Raw genomic sequence first — 22,005 nt, 5'->3', positions numbered from 1 at the left:
TATTTATCTTCTTTGCGTTTTTTCAACACAAATTTCCCTGAAACAATCAGTATGATATATCTTATTATTCCTTTGCCTCTTCCGTCAGGTGCTGTCCGTGGTCGGGATGCTGTGGCATGGGGGACTTCCGTCCCCGCACCGTGTGGCTCGGCCACCCAGAAAAGAGGGAGCAGAGGTACCCGAAGAATGTTATTAACAACCAGAAGTACAACTTCTTCACCTTCCTCCCTGGAGTAAGTGTCAGTGAAAGGTTCACCTATTCACCTTCCCTCTGTTTAACCCGCCCCCCCAAATAAGCAACACCCACCTCAATGAGGTATGACACCCTATAATGTAATAATTTCCTGAAAATGTAATTACCGCCTGAAAATGTAATACAATTTGCACTTAACTCAATCGAAAATGTAATAAAATCCAATAATGTAATAACTTCACCAATAATGTAATAAAATATCCTGACTGATATTGTAATAACATTTTTACCGATAATGTAATACCGTATTACATTATTGGGAATTTATTACATTTTCATGTGGGTCTTTTTTTTTCTTACAAAACTGATAATGTAATACTTGACAAATAATGTAATATATATGTTCATTTTCAGTCCAGAGTTCTACATTTTGTGTTTTAAGTATCTAAGAATGTTATATACGCTGGATTTGAAACAACTGAATGACTATTGGGTTAAATTGCAGACTTTGAGTACCATGTAATAAATTCCCAATAATGTAATAAGGTGTTAAATTATTGGTAAAAATGTTATTACAATATCCGTGAGGATATTTTATTACATTGTTGGTGAAGTTATTAAATTATTGGATTCTATTACATTTTCTATTGAGTTAAGTGCAAATTTTATTACATTTTCAGGAAATTATTACATTATGGGATGCTACAAGGCTGGCCTGAAATATGTAGCTGCATCCTGGGCACATTTGCCCAGAGTGCTAGTCCTAGAAGTTAGCTTTTTATTTGGTCTTCCTTCCTGCTGGATGTTTTTCTTGTAGTTATAGAGGCACTGATGCTTATTTAATGCTTATTAGCAATGTAACTTCTGTAAGAGTGGTGGGGACCAGAGAACTCAATGCTCAAACTGAGATTCTTTTTTTTTTCTTTCCCAAATGAGCTGTTTAGGCAAACGTTTATGCTAAATTGATCAGTAAGTAAAAAAGGAAATCTAGTTTCAACTACCATAAACTCAAAAAGCTGTCTACAAATCACTTGTCTCATGTATTTGAATGAATGAATGAAGTTTATTCAGTCATGACAACACAAAAACAACACAACACCAAAAACAACACAACACCAAAAAAACATTTTGCACAGCATTAACATTTCACACAAAACCAATAATCATGCGTTGAACAATGACTGAAAAGGCATAGGCTGAAGAAAACTGCTTATAAAAGCCTATCCTTTATTACCAACTTTCTTTTTTTGGCTACCGACCTCCAGAAAACCAAAAAGAGAATAGAAAAGCAAAGAAACAACAGAAAAGCAAAGAAACAACAGAAAAGCAAAGAAACATTAACAGATAGTCAATTGCACTTATAAGCTTCAAAACTAGCTTTACATTTCCTTTATTTCTATATTAATGTGTCATTTATTACAGCCACAAACTCACAGAATAGATGGGACTGGGCGTCAAGTCTACAAAGAAAGAGTTTGTACAGTTTAGGATAAAAAAAAATAATAATAAAAACAGAGAAAAGTCAAAAATAGTTGAATGTTATGAGATACATGAAATTGTTTATGCAACTGAGATGAAGTGTCCCACGCCAATAATCTTTTATTAAACTCTGTCAAATAATTCAGTATTAATATGAAAAATGTCTGATCCAGTCACCTCAAGATGTTTTTATGTTTGTATTATAAATACTATATTTCAGTGTCCCATTTTTAAATGAAGATCACTAAATTATAATAGTAAATTACCGTCTAATTGATTTCAATAGCAGTTGAATGTAAACCTTATTTCTAGGTTTTTATAGTAGGAAAAAAAAAAACAACTAAAAAAATCCCCCTATGCATGTTTATTTGATGAACTGGTGAGGTAAGATCAGCCACATATGGACATGAGTGCTTGCACATCCCCTACTAAGCTGTGTTTTTGATTATAGCATTTTCCCTGCCTTATTTACATATGCATTTGCTTTCTGGGCATCCAGTTGTCTTAAGAACTTCTTTTTGTTTATGCAGACAGACATTGAAAGTAGCTCAGATTTGTTTGGGAAGCAAAAGACAAGAGCAAGGACTTTTTGCATTGCAAATTGGGATGCTGTTTATTTACTTTGGTTAGTTTCAAGAAGTTCTTCTCTTTAGGGCATTAAGCAGGTTTTGTGCTTCTACGTCTTCTACTCAGGTCGCCACCAGTCAAAGGTTTTGGCATTGATATAGCAATGTGAAGACAAATATTTTCTGCGGGTAGTAATCTTGCACAATAGTGGTAATGAAACTGAGCAAAGCTTTAGTATGTGTGTTAAATGTAAGAGTGACACTGGAAAATGAAGAGCAGTTACGGGAATTTGCACATTACTCCGTGTCTATCTTTTCATAAAAACTGGAAAAAATGGGAAAGTTTAGAATAAGGGTAAGTAGTATTGATGCAAATAGACCACAAAAGGCTTTATAAAAGTTAAAGTAGGAGAACAGGCTGGCCAAATGCACCAGAACACTGTCTATCAGGCATATTTGATGATAATTCAACTGATAGTCTGTTCAAGTTGAAGTATAGCGATACATTCAAAGGAAAGTAGTATTGTCAAGAAAACTTTTAAAGCTATTTTACAAAAACTTGTGAAATTGTGAATCAAAATTCTGTGTGCTGTGTATATCAGACGTTAGTCAGAAAGGCCTAAACAGCTTCCTGTGCACAACCCACAAGGACATCAGTTATGTTAAATATCCTTTATTTGACTAAATGAAGTACACTGGAGTTGTACATGTTGGGTATAGTTCTAAGGCAGGGATCAGCAACCCGCGGCTCTAGAATGTGGCTCTTTAGCGCCGCCCTGGCAGCTCCTGGAGCTTTTTCAAAAATGTTTGACCTTTTTTCTTTTTTTTCTTTCTTTTTGTTCCTTTTTTTCTTTTTTTCTCCTTTTTTCTTTTTTTTCTTCTTTTTTTCCTTTTTTTCTCCTTTTTTTCTTTTTTCTTCTTTTTCTTTTTTTTCTCTTTTTTTCTTCCCTTTTCCTTTCCTTTTTAAACTCTACATTTCGACTTCTTCCTCGACATTTTGACTTTTTTCTCGACATTTTTACTTTTTTCTCGACATTTTTACTTTTTTCTCGAAATTGTACTTCAACATTAATCTCGACATTTCCACTTTTTTCTCGAAGTGCATAATGAAAAAAAAATATTCCCCCAGTTCTAACTAATATAGAAACATGCAGCATGTGTTGTCTTCATTCTAAGGCTGATACAAGACTTTTCATTTTTTGCGGCTCCAGACATATTGGTTTTTTGTGTTTTTGGTCCAATATGACTCTTTCAACATTTTGGGTTGCCAACCAACCCCTGTTCTAAGGGAATGCACTTGCCACAAAGTAAATATTTCATACTCTTCCTCTTTTTTGTGTTTTCAGGTGCTTTTCAATCAGTTCAAGTACTTCTTCAACTTGTACTTCCTGCTTCTGGCCTGCTCCCAGTTTGTGGAGGAGCTGCGCTTAGGTGCCCTCTACACCTACTGGGTGCCTTTGGTATGTTGCACTCCACTAATTGTTAATCATTACGGTTTGTCCGCTTCATTTTACCCACTGTATTTAGAATGGTGTCTGCCATGCATTTTTTAAAAATGGATATGGGTCAATGACGTGATGCCTATATTTTCTGAAAAACAGTTTTTTTTTTCAATTCAAAAAAGGTTTAAATGGATAAAAAAATACCAGATATATGACCTTCCTGTCCCAAATATGGACTCACTTGAATTTGACAAAAAATACTAGTTATTTGGGATTTTGTTGTTGTTTTTAGGCGTCATAATGTCATGTGGTGCCACCGTCCGACCAGGACTCTTGTTTTGAAATCACTATAAATGTATTTAAATCAATCTTCTGCCCTATCTGGCATGATTTCTGAACTGTCTTGTAGTGTGTAAGATTGAAACACATTTGTATTTATATTTCCATCATAATATACAAACAAAGTTTGACTGATGTCCATTTTATGACCATTAAAAAAACAACCATTTTTGTATAATACTGAAAACTTGTAAAACAAAAGATGTCATAATGTTAAGGAAATTAATTTATTTTAATATGAATCATGGTTGCACCACATGACTTTTTTTTTAAGGCTAGTGCCAATTCATCTCGACAAAAAAATAAATTTAAAATTTGTATATGAATTTATTATTTATTATTATTTATTTACACAACATTCTTAATGTTTGAACTACTGCAAATAGATATTCTTTTTTTTTATTATTTTAAAATTGACCTGTTGAAAATCCTTATTCGTCATTGACCCATGTGCAGTTTTGGCTATCTGTTTAAACACATACTGGTGTATCATCCGCATGAATTATCTACTTTGTTGAAAATGACTTTTCTTTTCATCTGTGACATTTCACTCTAGGCTCTCGTTTTGATTATAACCATCATGAGAGAGGCCATTGAAGAAATAAGATGCTACGTTCGAGACAAAGAAGTGAATTCTCAGATTTACAGCAAGCTTTCAACTAGAGGTGAGAACTGGAAATTTGAACAGGATCGGACGTTTTTGCCAGTGTTGTTCTTTATGTGTTACTTATCCGTGTCACTTCTATCTCTGGATCAGTGTCTGTTAGTGGTTGGAGGTTGGTCTTATTAAAACTTATTGGGGCAAGGGGAAATGGTGGGTAATTCAAAGCAGAGATGTAAGAGTGTACATAAGAGGCCTCGGTATAAAGTGCTACCAGCAATAAAAAGCAGGGGACCTCTTGTGGTTTCCATCACTCTGCTCCTTTGATGTGGCAGCTTGTTTTACCCATAAACACAATGACTGGTTGCCTCCATGATAGTGACCCCTCTGTATATTTTGTGGCTTAATTTAAACTTTATGGTGTCGGTACTTAGAAGCTGCTTGCCTTTTTTGTTTTTTGAGCCTTGTTAAATTCCATGTTTATCATGTTTAGTTTAATGTAATTCTCTTTAAGCAGAATTGAAGGAATGTTGGGGAGAGTTAAGCCTTTTTCTCTCATTCCACTTGGAAAGAACAGGCAAAATTGTCGGGAAGAGATCACTGATCCTTGAACTGCGTTGTAAAACAGAAAAAAAAAAAAAGTGAAAACATTATAGTTGGTTAAATTTTATTTCAGAAAGCTGTGACATAATGCTGCACTGAATGGCTTTGTATCCGTCTCTTTATAAAACAATGCCTAAAATGTTATTGCATTAATGAAACAGAACACTCATGTGCAGTCCCGTGAAGCCTAACACATAACAATATTAATGTGCTTTAATGTCTTACATATGCAAAGCCGAGAGGTCACAACACAGTTCAAGGGTCAGTGATCTCTTCCAAACAATTTTGCTCGTTCATTCTGAGTGGAATGAGAGAAAAGGCTCAACTCCCCCAGCATTCTTTCAAATCTGCTTTTAGAGCTACTTTCCCAAATACACAAAAGTGACTGGTTAGGCACAAAACAATCACCCCAGGAATGTAAACTGCTAAGATATCTTACATTCAAAATTATGTTTAGCAATTTATGACCAAAATACAAACATTACATTTCAAAGTTGCATTTTAACGTTTGCCATCTACATTCTGGATTCAAGCTTCAAACTCAACAGATCCAAATATATAGCTATATGTTTAATCGACAAACAGTATAAAGACTTCATTAATTTGACATTTTGTTTTGCATTTCAGGCACAGTGAAGGTTAAAAGCAGCGGCATTCAAGTGGGCGATCTTATAATTGTGGAAAAGGTTGGTGAAAGATCATTTCTTAAAGGTTTGATGAACATCTGTAAATAGTTTTGCATTTTTAGGACTGTCAAAGTAGCTTTTATATGACAGCAGATAATGAGAGGGTTGTTAATCATCTCTGCTCCACTGGTGTCTGAGGTGGAGGGAGTTAGTAAAGATTTTGTAATCTTGTGATCAATGCTGAGCTTCAGCCCGTCAAACTCAATACACACACAACAGATGGAAAACTAAGGTGGCTTTAATGAGATTTTTAACATAAATTCAATTTAGCAGGATTGTTTTTTTGAGTACCAATTGTGGTTAGAAGTTTAATACCTCTAAGCTCAAGTTTTCCCAGGGATCAGCTGAATTGGTCCCCTCCGTGTTTTTCGCACATTAAATGTGAAAAGTGAGTTCTGTTCATTGGGGCTTAATTAGCCTCCAGATTAAGAGTGATTTAATGTTATTCAACTACAGACCAACTACTGAGCAGTAATCCATTTAGAGGTTCAGTCTTAGGAAAACTGCAGATGATTTGTAAGGGGTGTTTGTCTCGTGAAGAGGAAGGAGTGCAAAAGCTGACTGAGGTTTCTGTTCCGGCAACACCACAATGATTTACTGGAGGGCATATTATTCTGACTGACTCATTGTTGGTAATGTGACACATGAAAAGCCAGAAGTTTTACTTTTCCCCATTTTAAAGAGAAGTGGAGGAGAGAGGAAAAGTGCACAATCATAAAGCAATGTTGAAGTCAGTTTTTCTTTCTGCCTCTCTTTGTAGAACCAGCGTGTTCCTGCTGACATGATCTTTCTAAGGACCTCTGAAAGAAATGGTAAACATCTGCTGGTCATTCATCCAGATATGCACAACAGGCTGGCCGGGGAAATGACTTGTTTAAAAAGGCGCTGAGGTGCAGGGATTAACCCTGAGCCAAGACAGGAAGCCCTCCAATGTATAAATGTTAACTGGGTCCACTAGTAAATAATGACTCCCAATGTTGTGTGGTGGGAAGTTTGTCCATGCAGGGAAAACATTGCTGTTTCTTGATCTTTGCGTATGTCCAATTTTGTCTTTCAAATGAGAAGATAATTAAAAAACAAAATCAAGGGACACATGAGATTAAATGCACAGACAAAACATGATCCCCCATCTGAATAATCAAATGTGGATAAGGGAAGCAATCTGTCTGCAGCGACACATGCAGGACTCAGAATTTTCTGAGACAGTCCTGTACTTGGTGAACTGCACTGTACATTTTAAACAACCACTGCTGTGGCTAAACAAAAATCTTCATCAAACGCAGCTTTTTATATTTTCAGTCTCTAGTATCACAAATGTGACCCTGTGAGAAATGCAAGATGCCCATTTTGTTGTGTCTTCCTGCTGGAGGAAACTAAAAAACAAAATAAAACAATGTTGTTTTACTGGAAATAGGTCTTGGTTATCTCTTCCATGTGGGGGCCATTAGGTCAATTATGATGATTGGGAGGTTTGGCAGGATGACTCATGTGTACGGGGGTGGGGGTGGGCTGATACGCAGCTCAGCCCCATTAATGACCCCACACTGGAGTCCTTTTATGTCCCCTTTTCAGATACCAGATTTTCTGGACTATAAGCCGCTACTTTTTTCATAGGTTTTGAAACGTGCAGCTTATACGAAGGTGCGGCTATTCTGTGGATTTTTCTTCCACCGCTCGGGGCGCTCTAACCGGAATTAGAATCAAAACTAAGACAAAATAAATGCAAAGAAGAATACGCTACTTCTTCTTTAGCAGGTAGAAGTAGGTAGAAGCAGATTTCAAACAGATAAATACAGGACTGTCTCAGAAAATTAGAATATTGTGATAAAGTTCTTTATTTTCTGTAATGCAATTAAAAAAAACATAAATGTCATACATTCTGGATTCATTACAAATCAACTGAAATATTGCAAGCCTTTTATTATTTTAATATTGCTGATTATGGCTTACAGTTTAAGATTAAGATTCCCAGAATATTATAATTTTTTGAGATAGGATATTTGAGTTTTCTTAAGCTGTAAGCCATAATCAGCAATATTAAAATAATAAAAGGCTTGCAATATTTCAGTTGATTTGTAATGAATCCAGAATGTATGACATTTTTGCATTACAGAAAATAATGGACTTTATCACAATATTCAAATTTTTTGAGACAGTCCTGTAGATAAATAAATACTGGTTATTTTTTCTCTTGGTTTTGTCCTGTTTTAATCAGCAAAGTTGCTGCCGTGTTAAAAGACACTGTTAGGAAAGGATCTATTTAGGTACAAACATGTACATCATTTACAGTTCAAAATCCTTCTGTACATGTAGTAAATATCTAATCTAACAACATAAATATCTGCGGCTAAATATCTTTTTTTTTTAAAAATAGAGCGGGTGCGGCTTGTATGCAGGTGCAGGTTATAGTCCAGAAAATACAGTATATATTTTTTTATATTAGTAACTTGTAAATAAGTGTTTTTATAATAACCTTCAGTATGAAATATAACTTTTGTGATGTGTAGTGCTGAAGAAGAGGTTTTCAGGAGTCCTTTTCTTTTTATTTCTATTCTCTTTATTCAACTAAAAGCCTATCTATTGTTGCCCTCTAGAGGTAAATGCATTTTCGTCTCTGGCATTAAAAGCATTTGATGACTTTCCCAGGCTCGTGTTTCCTCCGAACGGACCAGCTGGACGGAGAGACGGACTGGAAACTACGCCTCCCTGTGGCCTGCACGCAGAGGCTGCCCACCGCCGCCGTGAGTCACCACACGCTGAAAAGTTGATAATTACACCCATTGTTGGCTCTCATCCTTTGTTAACTGATGAACACAGGAGTAATTGTGGATAGAGATTCTGTTCTCAGAGAAGCAAGTCTTTCATCAAGACAAAATGGTCATTAAAGTCAAGTGTAGGGTGGCCAGCACTTCAAAGAATGTCCTAACTAACAGGTTGGACAGTCACGTCAGGCATTTGCTTTTACAACCGTTTGCAGAGTTTGACCAGTTTGACTCAAGCTCATATATATATATATATATATATATATATATATATATATATATATATACGTTTCTTTGATGTATAAAACTGAGATAAACTCAGTTTTCAGTAAGAGTCAGTTACGATGGATATTAATATGTTAGTGTATGTTACTTCATAGTAATTTGTAAATGACTTACTCTTTACCTTCATTTTAATTTTAGCTGTCATCTATGCTTTGACATGATGGTTAGGGGTAAACTACTGGACTGTCTCAGAAAATTTGAATATTGTGATAAAGTTCTTTATTTTCTGTAATGCAATTAAAAAAACAAAAATGTCATACATTCTGGATTCATTACAAGTCAACTGAAATATTGCAAGCCTTTTATTATTTTAATATTGCTGATTATGGCTTACAGTTTAAGATTAAGATTCACAGAATATTCTAATTTTTTGAGATAGGATATTTGAGTTTTCTTGAAAATCACAATTTTCTAATTTTCTGAGACAGTCCTGTATGTGATCTGCAGGTTGAGTAATGAACTTGTAGATATCGTAACAATTGAAAGAATGATTTTCACATTCTTGCACATGGATGGAATAGTAAAAGGCTGATGTATATCGCTGTAGATAAGTAAACACTTTTTTAGTTGATTAGTCAGGTTGCCCATGAATAAAAATCTTATTGCCAACTGTTGTTTAGCTTAAGTAAGTCTAAGCTTAAGTAGAAATGATCCAAATTTACTTTTAAAATGTGAATATTTGCTTATTTTCATATTTCTCTATGCTAATAGATTGAATATGTTCGTGGGTTTTTCTTTGGTCATGAAAAAAAAAGAAAACTGCAATTAAGTTTTTGTCTGTCAACGTCTCATTCAAGTTTAATTTAGTTAAATGTAAACACATTCTTGTACCGAAAGGTTTCTGGCACGTCTGGGTCAAGTAGATCTTAAAATTTGGATGCTTTTAATTTGGCAACTTTTACAAATGTTAATAAACATTGTGTGAAGGGGGTGTAAAGCTTTTTCTTTTTTGTGTTTGACCGTAATCCTTGTTTTCAATTTCTCCCAGGACCTTCTTCAAATCAGGTCTTATGTGTATGCTGAAGAACCAAACATCGATATCCATAATTTTATTGGAACTTTCACCAGGGTGAGTAATCCGATTACATTTCTGCTGAACTCTGAGCTTTTGTCAGACACAGAGCTCTTTATGCTCCACTGACAAGCACATTTGTTTCTTTAAGTTATGGTAACAGACTTGGTCATATTTCTGAAACAAGTAATGAGTATATACTGCCAGATAAATGTCAGGCCAGAAAATATCAACACAAGGTAAAGACTTGCTTGTCTTACCGTACCTCGGCTGCTTCAAACAATAAATGGAAAAAAAAACAACTGAAGATGGAAAAAAAATAAAAACATAACAGTCTAATGGTTAGAATGAAACACTTAGAGAGCCACTGTTAAAGCCTGCATATACTAAGTCAGGGGGTCGGCAACCCGCGGCTCCAGAGCCGCATGTGGCTCTTTAGCGCCGCCCTAGTGGCTCCTGGAGCTTTTTCAAAAATGTTTGACCTTTTTTGTCCTTTTTTTCTTCTTTTTTTTTTTTTTCTTTTTCATTTTTTCCCTCTTTTTTTCTTCCTTTTTCCTTTCCTTTTTAATCTCGACATTTCGACTTTTTTCTTGAAATTTTGCCTTTTTTTCTCTCTCGACATTTCAATTTTTTTCACAAAGTTTTGACTATATCCTCAACATTTCAACTTTTTTCTCGACATTTTCACTTTTTTCTCGGCATTTTGATTTTTTTTCACAAAATTTTGACTATTTCCTCGACATTTTTACTTTTTTCTCGACATTTCGACTTTTTTCTAGACTTTTTTCTCGACATTTCGACTTTCTTCTCGACTTTTTTCTCGACATTTCGACTTTTTTCTTGAAGTGCATAATGAAAAAAAAAATCTTCCCCCAGTTCTAACTAATATAGATACATGCAGCATGTACTGCCTTCATTCTAAGGCTTATACTTTTCATAGACTTTTCATTTTTTGCAGTTCCAGACAAATTTGTTTTTTGTGTTTTTGGTCCAATATGGCTCTTTCAAAATTTTGGTTTGCAGACCCCTGTACTAAGTGATGATGATCCAAAATGATAAAGATTTCTGATGGGAGTGTCCTGTTCTCAGAGTACTGTTCTTAAATATAGCTTATTTAAATACAGCTACAACCAGCTTATTTCAATAATATGTGAAACGTAACAGGAGCAGTGTATGTTAGAGACTTGTTAATGATGAGGCGCAGCTGCTTTTTGGTACAAGACTATGAAGGATGAACTTGTTTACTGAGTAGTTAAAACATTTACAATAGGATATCAAGTTATGTCTTTCAAAAGACAAAAATCAAAGGGACTTTTTGAAATATACTTTAATATTTAAACTCCTTCATGGGTGTCATCGGAGGTCACTGTTCGGCTTTACTTCATTCACATTAGGTTTGATCTCTTTTACAGTTCAGAACTGGACGGCCCAACTGAATTTAAATGCTTATTTTGTCAGGTTTTATAGATAAGCTGGCAGAGTATTCAAATAATAAATAAAAGTCTGTCATCATTGCTTTCATTGTGTTTCAAATCTTAAATTAAGACGTAAATAACTTTTCTCCCACTAGGGGAGTTTTTACTGCCATTGTTTATGTAATAATTGTTTGGGGGTTTATGTTCTGGGTCTCTGGAAAGATCTTAGAGACAACTTTTGTTGTATTAGACGCTATATAAATAAAATTTAATTGAATAGAATAACTGAACATGTTTTAAAATGCACAAGTGAACCATAGTTGGATTCTAATAATGATAATAATGGCAATGTTCTTCTCCTTGACCATCATATTTTAAAATCAGAACACGGTTTTCTCGTTTAATTTCATAGGATTTTGCTTTTTTCCTTTTTGTTTCTTTACCATACACTGGGTGTCAAAAGTGAGAGGAGTTTTAACAGATGGGAACATTAACTGAGGTGGTTTTCTGTGTATCTGCTGCAGGAGGATGGAGACCCACCGGTCAATGAAAGTCTCAGCATTGAGAACACGCTGTGGGCCAGCACTGTCGTTGCCTCTGGTAAATATCTGCCTTTGCTGTACTAAGCCATCATTTCCTATGCAATCTAATCCTACACCAAAATTTATAGTCTAACCCAATTATGCAAAAAGCATTTGGATAGGTAACCATAATCGTGTAGGGGAAAAAAAAAAAAAAGCTGTGTTTCTTCTGAAGAAGACTTAATCGTCTTTAACATGTGTTACCCATTATGCAATTGGAATTGTGACATTCTTCATCTCAAACCTCTATTTGTGTCAGGATTACTAGTCTGGGAAACATCATTGTGACATACTGTGGTTTATGTTGTAGCTGTATTATTGTGAGCTAAGGCAGTTTTTGGTGTTTTTGCCACCCTCCAGGCACGGTGGTGGGGGTTGTGATTTACACCGGCAAGGAGCTGCGCAGCGTCATGAACACCTCCAACCCCAGACACAAGGTACAGTAGCGGAGCAGCAACACACCTCACCTTTAGAATCACATTCATGTTTAGTAGCTTTCTGTATACTTTGTCCTCATTTCATCATTTGATACATTTTAAAATTATGTTACAAATGAATTGATATTTGATTTGATTTGATTTATTTTATTTTTGTACATGTAAAAAAAAAAAGAAACACTTCATGAGAAGTTTATGAAAACAAAACAACAAAAGATTTCGTCTTTTAAAACTTGCTATCTTGATTTACATGTGCCAAAAAAGGAGTAGGAAGAAGTGTAAACTTATTTAGTCCTACCCCCATTCACTGATCATTTAACCTGTATTTATAAATATTCACACACTGTACTCACACTGCTAAATAACAGTATTATTATTATTATTATTATTATTATTATTATTATTATTATTATTATTATTATTATTATTATTATTATTATTATTATTATTATTATTATTATTATATACTGTAATTATACTCACACACATACTTATACATGCATACATACATACACATAGTTGAATATTTCTATATATTTGTACACACATGCCCATATAAATATTTATATAAATATACTTATTTACACTATACTGTATCCGCTCTATATCTATGTATATATCTACTTACACACATAATCACATATATATATATATATACACACATACATACACACACATATAATTAGCTGCCCGTTTCTGTACATAAATATACACAGATCTACCCATTCACCAATAGTGTTACATCAGGCCCCTAAAAGCCGCTAAACCCCTTCCTCTTTGTACCTCGTGAGAATCATGTTTTTACATTTGTTTTTAAACTATTGCCTTTCTTAGAACTATTTCTCCTGTGTTTTGTGTTTAGTTCATTTGTCTCCTGTTTGCTTGTGTGTCTCCTGACAGGTTGGCTTGTTTGACCTGGAAGTGAACTGTTTGACAAAGATCTTGTTTGGAGCGCTGGTCGTGGTGTCTCTGGTCATGGTGGCCCTGCAGCACTTCGCTGGCCGTTGGTATCTCCAAATCTTCCGTTTCCTGCTTCTCTTTTCTCACATTGTGCCCATCAGGTTTGAGTTTAGATGTTCTTGTACGCATTCTACTTTCTTTTTTTGTTTTTTTTTATGTAACTTTAAAAAAATCTTTTCTGCAGTTTGCGTGTCAATCTGGATATGGGAAAGATGGTTTTCAGTTGGATGATCAAGAAAGATTCCAAAATCCCCGGGACGGTGGTGAGGGCCAGCACCATCCCTGAACAGCTCGGACGCATCTCCTACCTGCTGACGGACAAAACAGGTTCCACCGCAAACCCTTTCTTGTTCTGAAGCCAGCAAGTTGAGCACAGAAATAAAAGTCATAGTACTCAGTACTGGAGTTGAGGGGGGATGAGGGGGGACGGCATCCCCCCCGAAATAAAAACGGTCCAAATCATCCCCCCTGAAATAAAAACGGTCCAAATCATCCCCCCTGAAATAAAAACGGTCCAAATCATCCCCCCTGAAATAAAAACGGTCCAAATCATCCCCCCTGAAATAAAAATGGTCCAAATCATCCCCCCTGTAAAACTGCCATCCCTCCTTTCCATCCCTTATGTCATTTCATCAATGAATGTGGTTTTACTGCTATTTCAACATTTAGAGTTATCACCAGAAAAATAACACCAGAAAAATAACTTATTTGACAATTTTCACCTGTTTCAAGTAAATTTTCACTTGAAATAAGTAGAAAAATCTGCCAGTGGGACAAGATTTATCTTCTTATTACAAGCAAAAAAATCTTGTTCCACTGGCACATTTTTCTACTTATTTCAAGTGAAAATCTACTTGAAACAGGTGAAAATTGTTGTTTTTTCCAGTGATGAGTCTTGTTTTAAGTGTAATGAGATTTATTTTTAACTAAAATTAGACATTTTAACTAGAAATAAGACAAATATTCTTGTTAAGATTGTGAGTTTTTGCAGTGATCCATGTTACTTATCCTGTGAAGGACAGAGTCATATTGATAAGTTCAGAAAAGTGTTTTTTATTGTTGTGTTTTGATGTATTTGATGTAAGCCCAGTGGATATTTAAAGCTTACAGAAGGCTGCATTTAACTGCTGCTATGTCATTCCTGCAGTATTTCTGCAGCTGTTTTGGTCACTGCTATTATTTGTAATATATTATATTATTTGTAATCAGCACAAATTATCTGTCCCCATATGATAAAATCCACCATCCCCCCTGATTGTTTTTACAACTCCAGTACTGATAGTACTGAATATAGTGGGGTGTTTGCTCTGTGAAGTGGTTTCTGCTTCCAGGGAGCTGCTACTTATTAGATCCTTTCATCATAAAAAAACTCAAAAGTCCCTCATCCATACACGCATTTAGAGCATAACAACTCTAGCACTGCACTTCCTCAGGTGTGAAGTGTTACACCTCAGATTTACAGCCCTCATGCCCAATAAATGATCAGCCATTTCCCCATCCAGAGTGGGATTAGTCCAGTGAGTCTGCAGGTCGGGCTAATGTACGGGTGCAGCAGCGGAAGTGCTTTTGATTTACTGGCATGAAATGCTTTTAAAGTTAGTGTGAGGATGCAGAGGTTGTGTGTCGTGTCAAAGGCTCCCGGATGTCTTTACAGTGTTTCCAAGCCGCCATATGTGACATACACGCTGTTCCAAATAACTCGTTAAAATCCCAGACTACGTAAGCTAAACGTGTATGTGTGAATGTGAGAATAGTTTAACATCCACTATGAACCATGAAATAAGTGTCACATGTAAAATAGGCTGGTGCTGCTTTAACCCTGGTGCTGGGTGAAGGAAGGAGGGAGAGAAGAAGGGAGGAAGGAAGGAAGGAAGAATGAAAAGGAGGAAAGAAAGAAGGAAGGCAAGGGAGAAAAGAAGGAAGGAAGGGAGGAAAGAAGGAAGGAAGGGAAAAAAGAAGGAAGGAAGGAAGGGAGGAAAGAAGGAAGGAAGGGAAAAAAGAAGGAAGGAAGGAAAGAAGGGAGGGAAGAAGGAAGGAAGGGAAAAAGGAAGGGAGGAAGGAAGGGATGAAAGAAGGAAGGAAGGGAAAAAGAAGGAAGGGAGGGAGGAAGGAAGGAATTAAAGAAGGAAGGAAGGGAAAAAGAAGGAAGGGAGGGAGGAAGGAAGGAATTAAAGAAGGAAGGAAGGGAGAAAAGAAGGGAGGAAGGAAAGAAGGGAGGAAAGAAGGAAGGAAGGGAAAAAAGAAGGAAGGAAGGGAAAAAAGAAGGAAGGAAGGGAGAAAAGAAAGAAGGAAGGAAGGGAGAAAAGAGGAAGGGAGAAGGAAGGAGAGAGCAGGAGGAAAGAAGGAACAGGAGAATTAGGTCATTTTGACCCAAAGACAGTACAAGGGTTAAAAATAACGTCAATTTCATAACTTTTTTATCATTTTGTTTTGTAATTTTACTATTACTATTTCCATGTTTTAAATGTCTACCGTGTGATTTCCACCAGGAACCCTGACCCAGAATGAGATGGTGTTCAGACGGCTCCATCTGGGAACCGTTGCGTATGGAATGGACTCCATGGATGAAGTTCAGAGCCACGTGTTCAGCGCTTACACGCAGGTGAACAACACGAAAAACCCTTCACTTTAACATGACACAATAAACACATACAAGCACAGTTCTAAATAACAGAAAGGTTAGTGGTTTCTGTTTGTTTAAATGCTTCCTGACCTCATATGACACTCTTTGTTCCCCCTTGACACCAGAGGTTAGTGAAGCAGGAAATAGGATCAGCCCACAAGCGAAGCTCTGACAGGACTTCTTTAATGACTCCACCATTAACCCTGGAAACACACAGCCTTCTAAAAATAGCAAAGCCCCCGATGCAAAAGCCAAGCATTCATATTTACGCTACACATCTGGTTATGTTTAGACGGCACCATGGCAACAATGGCTGAAAGATCACTACTGTTTTTGGTTGCAGCAGGGAGATTCTTTTAGTAAAGAAAGACTGTCCCTCCATATCCTTATTTTGATCCCCGTACCTTCTGTTTCTATGTTCAGCCCACCCACGACCTCCCGGCCTCCAGGGCTCCGGCGGCCACTAAAGTCCGAAAGACCATCAGCAGCCGGGTTCACGAGGCCGTGAAGGCCATCGCCCTGGTGCACAACGTGACGCCCGTTTACGAGGCCAACGGTGTGACGGACCAGGCCGAGGCCGAGCAGCACTACGAAGACACGTGTAGGGTCTACCAGGCCTCCAGCCCCGATGAGGTACGAGCCGTTACAAACAACCACTGAAATACACACACACACACACACACACACACACACACACACACACACACACACACACACACACACACACACACACACACACACACACACACACACACACACACACACAATCCTCATGGAAACTATGACTGTGTTTCCATGCATCAATAACCCTTTCAAAACCCGAATATTGGCACTAACCCAAATTTGCACGGCCATGTAAACACCAATAACCCCTTTGAATAACCAGAATTTGCTCATATTCTGGTTTTTAAAAACCCCAATATGAGCCCTGGGTTACTCCTTTTAAAACCTGAATATTGGGTCATGTAAACGCCAAACAGAATATCCCCATCAAACGGAACAGGAATTTGTTTTCTGCACATGCTCTGTTCACAAGGAATCCTGGTCTTTTGAGTCCAGGAAGTTCTTATAAACACGGAGAAACCAACACCAGGAGGAGACTAATCACTTCATAAATGTAATGAAGGATATGAACATTTCTGCATTTGTAGACGGTAGAAAGTACCGGGATAGAAGATTTACAAGAAGGTGAGAGAAAATTTGCGCCAAGCAGCATTTGTTTTGAATTTGGATACAGGAAGAAGAAGCAGAAATGACGGGAATTGCGTCATCACGTTCTCCGTGCGTCGCTGGTTTGATCCAGATGTCCCGAATGATTAATTACCATGTAAACGGAATATATATATCCTTTATTTAACCAGGTAAAAAACTAATTGAGATTAAAACCTCTTTTTCAAGAGTGACCTGGCCAAAATGGCAGCATAAAAAGAATACAACAATACATACAAACACAGACAGTCAGTCACACATTCCGGGGAAACAATAGTAAAACAATGGTAAAATTTACACAACGGGGCAGTCAGGGGCAGTCAGAATATTCTGAATGTTTCAGTAACCGGAATATTAGCAATAACCTGAATTTTGACTGCATGTAAACGTAGTCTATATGACATACAGAACTTAAGCCATTTGAAAGTCTGCTCTAAGGGATGTTTTTATTAGTTCTACTTCAACTTAAATGTTTAGATTTCAGCTAAATTGTAACATGTGCATGAATACGGAGTGGACTCAAAATCAGAATTTCTAATTAGTTCAAATCTAATTAATTAGTTCAAACGTCAACATTTAGATTTTGATGTTCTAACTGGATGGCTAAAGTCAAATACAAGACAAAAAGGTGCAGTGAGATCATTATAAATATGGTGGTGTCCTGCAGCATCTGTTCAGCCTTTAGGTCATTGTAATTATACATGTATAGATATATCCATTAGTCGATAGACTGATTAAGCGGTTAATTCATTAATCTGCCTATATACAGATATTTCAGCTTTGCATGCTGGACTACTCATTCATCTTTAAGATGGGAACACATGTGATCAGTTGTGGCACTTATCTTTAGTGTTTTTATTTCTTGAAGTGGTTGCTTTTCAGAGTTATGTCCTTGAGGGATCAGGATGAAGCCAGCAGAATTAATGTGGGTCCATTTCCTGCAGTATAAATACGGACTTCCTTCATTTTCTCTTAATTCCATTGCACTTACCCTTTTGATTTTCTTCTTTGATTGCACACTTCAAACAACCCAGGACTATAGATTATTTTTAAAGAACAAGGCCATAAAGGGATATTTTCCTGATGTCCTGATGTTTTGCCTCACATTGCATGATAAGTACTACTTTTTTTGGGGCTAACTCTTTCTTTGTTCTTGAAACTGAAACGTTTTGTAGGTTTTACTCATCCCAGAGAGCTTCAGTTGGTCGTACTACATTTGCCAGGAAGAATTAATATAGATCTGGTTTTGACTGTGAGGGCAATGAGAATAATTCCATTCACTGTTGTATATAAAGCTGTTACTACTGTAATAAAAACTGGAATTGTATCCCTTTCTTCAAGAAAATTTCAAATTAGGGTGTTTTTGCCATTATTTATTAATTTCAAAACATTCTTGGTCACCAGTCCAATTTACCAGTTGATGTTTTGAACCATAAAACTTGTTGTCGTTTGGTTAGAAAGGAGCAGCAAAAAAAACTTAAAAGTCTCTCAAATTTTCCTGTCAGTGTTTGAGCATCATTATACAGGACTGTCTCCGTTAAATTAGAATATTGTGATAAAGTTCTTTATTTTCTGTAATGCAATTTAAAAAAAAAAAAAAAAAAAATGTCATACATTCTGGATTCATTACAAATCAACTGAAATATTGCAAGCCTTTTATTATTTTAATATTGCTGATTATGGTTTACAGTTTGAGATTAAGATTCCCAGAATATTCTAATTTTTTGAGATAGGATATTTGAGTTTTCTTAAGCTGTAAGCCATGATCAGCAATATTAAAATAATAAAAGGCTTGTAATATTTCAGTTGATTTGTAATGAATCCAGAATGTATGACATTTTTGCATTACAGAAAATAAAGAACTTTATCACAATATTCTAATTTTCTGAGACGGTCCTGTAAACGTTCCAGCCTGGCTGAAAAGTGTGATGTTGGTCATAACTTTTCTTACATTTAAGTGCTCTTGGCTGTGCATTGTCAGGCTGCATGGCACATATTTACAAAGTAAGGGACTTTCAAATGAGTGTTGAACAAGGCAGCCATTCTTGTTGTTCTCATGTGTGTCCAGACGGCTGCTCTGTTGTTTCTCCTGTCAGGACTTGGTGATGAATTGAGTATGTTTATCAAGCTTCTGGTCTGGCAATTATTTGGCAACTTCATCTCCACTCTACTTCTACACACACACACACACACACACACACACACACACACACACACACACACACACACACACACACACACACACACACACACACACACACACACAACCTACACTACTATTCTATAAATGGATGTCATCTGTTGTGTCCTTCAGAAAGAATCAAGCGAAAACAAAATTTTTCATTTTAGAAAAGGACATCCTTCCCATTTATCAATCAATAGTCTTAAGTGCTGAAAATACTGAGTTATTGATTAAGGCTTGTATAGTCACTGTCCTTTCTGACAAGCCATTCTCTTTCTGCAAATTGAACTTGGCTGTTCTTTGGGAGGGGGGTTCTTTTTTATTTCATTATGCCAATATGATGTTCCATTTATTTGAAAATTCAGATAAATGGAACATCATATTGGCATCAGGGTTCAATAAAAATGATTATAATTATTATAATTATCATCAAAAAACTGGGCACTTTTACTCCCACGTTTTAGAGTTATCATCAAAAATAAATAAGTACCAGCTGTTAAATAATTATTACAGCCCAGCTTTTAGTTTTTTGTTTATCTGACTGCAGTGTTAGTAGTTTATTGGAATGATCCTCTAAGCCCTTCCCCTGTGGTGTGGTAGGTGTCGCTGGTGCAGTGGACTGAGAGCGTTGGGCTGACTCTGGTGGGCAGAGACCAGTCCTCCATGCAGCTAAGGACCCCTACTGGACAAATACTGAACTTCACCATCCTGCAGATATTCCCCTTCACCTACGAGAGCAAGAGGATGGGCATCATCGTGCGAGTGAGTGTCCAAATGAATTTGTTATACAGGATTGTCTCAGAAAACTAGAATATTGTGATAAAGTCCTTTATTTTCTGTAATGCAAAAATGTCATACATTCTGGATTCATTACAAATCAACTGAAATATTGCAAGCCTTTTATTATTTTAATATTGCTGATCATGGCTTACAGCTTAAGAAAACTCAAATATCCTATCTCAAAAAATTAGAATATTCTGGGAATCTTAATCTTAAACTGTAAACCATAATCAGCAATATTAATATAATAAAAGGCTTGCAATATTTCAGTTGATTTGTAATGAATCCAGAATGGATGACATTTTTTTTTTTAATTGCATTACAGAAAATAAAGAACTTTGTCACAATAATCTCATTTTCTGAGACAGTCCTGTAAGTTACCACTTTTCCACTTGTAGCAGGTTACATTGTCAATTTTGCTTTTATAGGTGTTTAAAACAATTGTGCACAATTTAGTAATTTCCTCATGACTTAAATGTGATCACATTGTGATACATGGTTCATATATACACTGTTGCCCATAAAGTTACATTTTTATTTTCTTTCCAGAAACATTCCTCTTTTTGTTTACAATTTTTTCATTAGAAGATGTAAAACATTTTTTATTCCAGCAACAGAACAACAGAAGTCCCTTGTGAGCGAAAGGTATTTAATGTAGCATACGTATATAAACACTATTTTCTAGGATGAATCAACAGGAGAGATCACCTTCTACATGAAAGGTGCTGATGTGGTGATGGCAGGCATCGTCCAGTACAATGACTGGCTGGAAGAGGAGGTACATTTCCCTTTTTTACAGAACATAATGCTAATATACCTATATTTTCACTGGAAGTAACTTCTGGACTAATTGATTTTGTAAATTGCTGAATCCAAATATGTTTTCCTTTGTTCCTAGTGTGGCAACATGGCAAGAGAAGGTCTGAGGGTCCTTGTGGTGTCAAAGAAGTCGCTGACGGAGGAACAATATCAAGATTTTGAGGTAAATACCTCACTTTAATATCCTGAGAACTTCCATTACAAGAGGCCACACTGCAAAAACTCAAAATCTTAACAAGAATATTTGTCTTATTTTTAGTTAAAATGTCTCATTTTTAGTAAAAAGAAATCTCATTACACTTAAAACAAGACTCATCACTGGAAAAACAACAATTTTCACCTGTTTCAAGTAGATTTTCTACTTATTTCAAGTGAAAATCTACTTGAAACAGGTGAAAATTGTCAAATAACAAGCAATTTTTCTGGTACTCTTTTTTTTTTAAGCGTAATGAGATTTTTTGACTAAAAATTAGACATTTTAACTAGAAATAAGACAAATATTCCTGGTAAGATTTTGAGTTTTTGCAGTGCAGCTCTCTTTGCATTTGTTCACTCCTGGCATTAAAGTCCGTACCAAAATGTGTATTGGGTGATCAGATCTGATTTTACCATGCTGTATGCACATGGAATCCACTACAAACAGAAAGAAAAAGTCTAGTGATTGTGGCGTTTCATGTGCAAAACCAGGTGAATGGTTGCCCAAGCTGCTGACGTTAGTTTGTAAGGTGGTCCCTCTAATCATTCAGACGACAAGGAGAATGTGGACGCGGGTCCCAAACCACCTTCACATGTGTCGTGAGGGATCGGATTTGAATCCGTTTTCAAACTTAGCGTTAGCATTGGCCACTTGTGTTTATATTTCCTACCGTGCATTTTAATACAGGGTCTGAAAGGGGTCCAGGTGAAGGGCTGGATCTCAGATTTATTATCTACACTGCAAAAACTCAAAATCTTACCACGAATATTTGTCTAATTTCTAGTTAAAATGTTGCATTTTTAGTCAGAAATCTCATTACACTTAAAACAAGACT

The 22,005-nt window shown here is 36.2% G+C and overlaps 1 protein-coding gene across 1 annotated transcript in view; it reads left to right on the top strand.

Moving 5' to 3' along the window:
* Positions 1-22,005, top strand: part of LOC133456663 (probable phospholipid-transporting ATPase IIA) — a 59,921-nt gene that overhangs the window by 7,712 nt on the left and 30,204 nt on the right. Inside the window, exons 2-17 of the mRNA XM_061735184.1 lie at positions 89-233; positions 3,585-3,698; positions 4,576-4,684; positions 5,851-5,909; positions 6,670-6,721; positions 8,556-8,650; positions 9,945-10,025; positions 11,908-11,983; positions 12,325-12,401; positions 13,302-13,462; positions 13,546-13,688; positions 15,851-15,963; positions 16,408-16,617; positions 19,976-20,137; positions 20,841-20,933; positions 21,054-21,137. Coding sequence (XP_061591168.1) covers positions 89-233; positions 3,585-3,698; positions 4,576-4,684; positions 5,851-5,909; positions 6,670-6,721; positions 8,556-8,650; positions 9,945-10,025; positions 11,908-11,983; positions 12,325-12,401; positions 13,302-13,462; positions 13,546-13,688; positions 15,851-15,963; positions 16,408-16,617; positions 19,976-20,137; positions 20,841-20,933; positions 21,054-21,137 — 1,774 coding nt within the window. The remainder of the gene's footprint in view (positions 1-88; positions 234-3,584; positions 3,699-4,575; positions 4,685-5,850; positions 5,910-6,669; positions 6,722-8,555; positions 8,651-9,944; positions 10,026-11,907; positions 11,984-12,324; positions 12,402-13,301; positions 13,463-13,545; positions 13,689-15,850; positions 15,964-16,407; positions 16,618-19,975; positions 20,138-20,840; positions 20,934-21,053; positions 21,138-22,005) is intronic.

This window comes from Cololabis saira, chromosome 12, assembly GCF_033807715.1.
Source record: "Cololabis saira isolate AMF1-May2022 chromosome 12, fColSai1.1, whole genome shotgun sequence".
NCBI classification, from domain to species: Eukaryota; Metazoa; Chordata; class Actinopteri; order Beloniformes; family Belonidae; genus Cololabis; species Cololabis saira.
The sequence above is the reverse complement of the archived record's forward strand: the minus strand, read 5'-3'. Positions and strand labels throughout refer to the sequence as shown.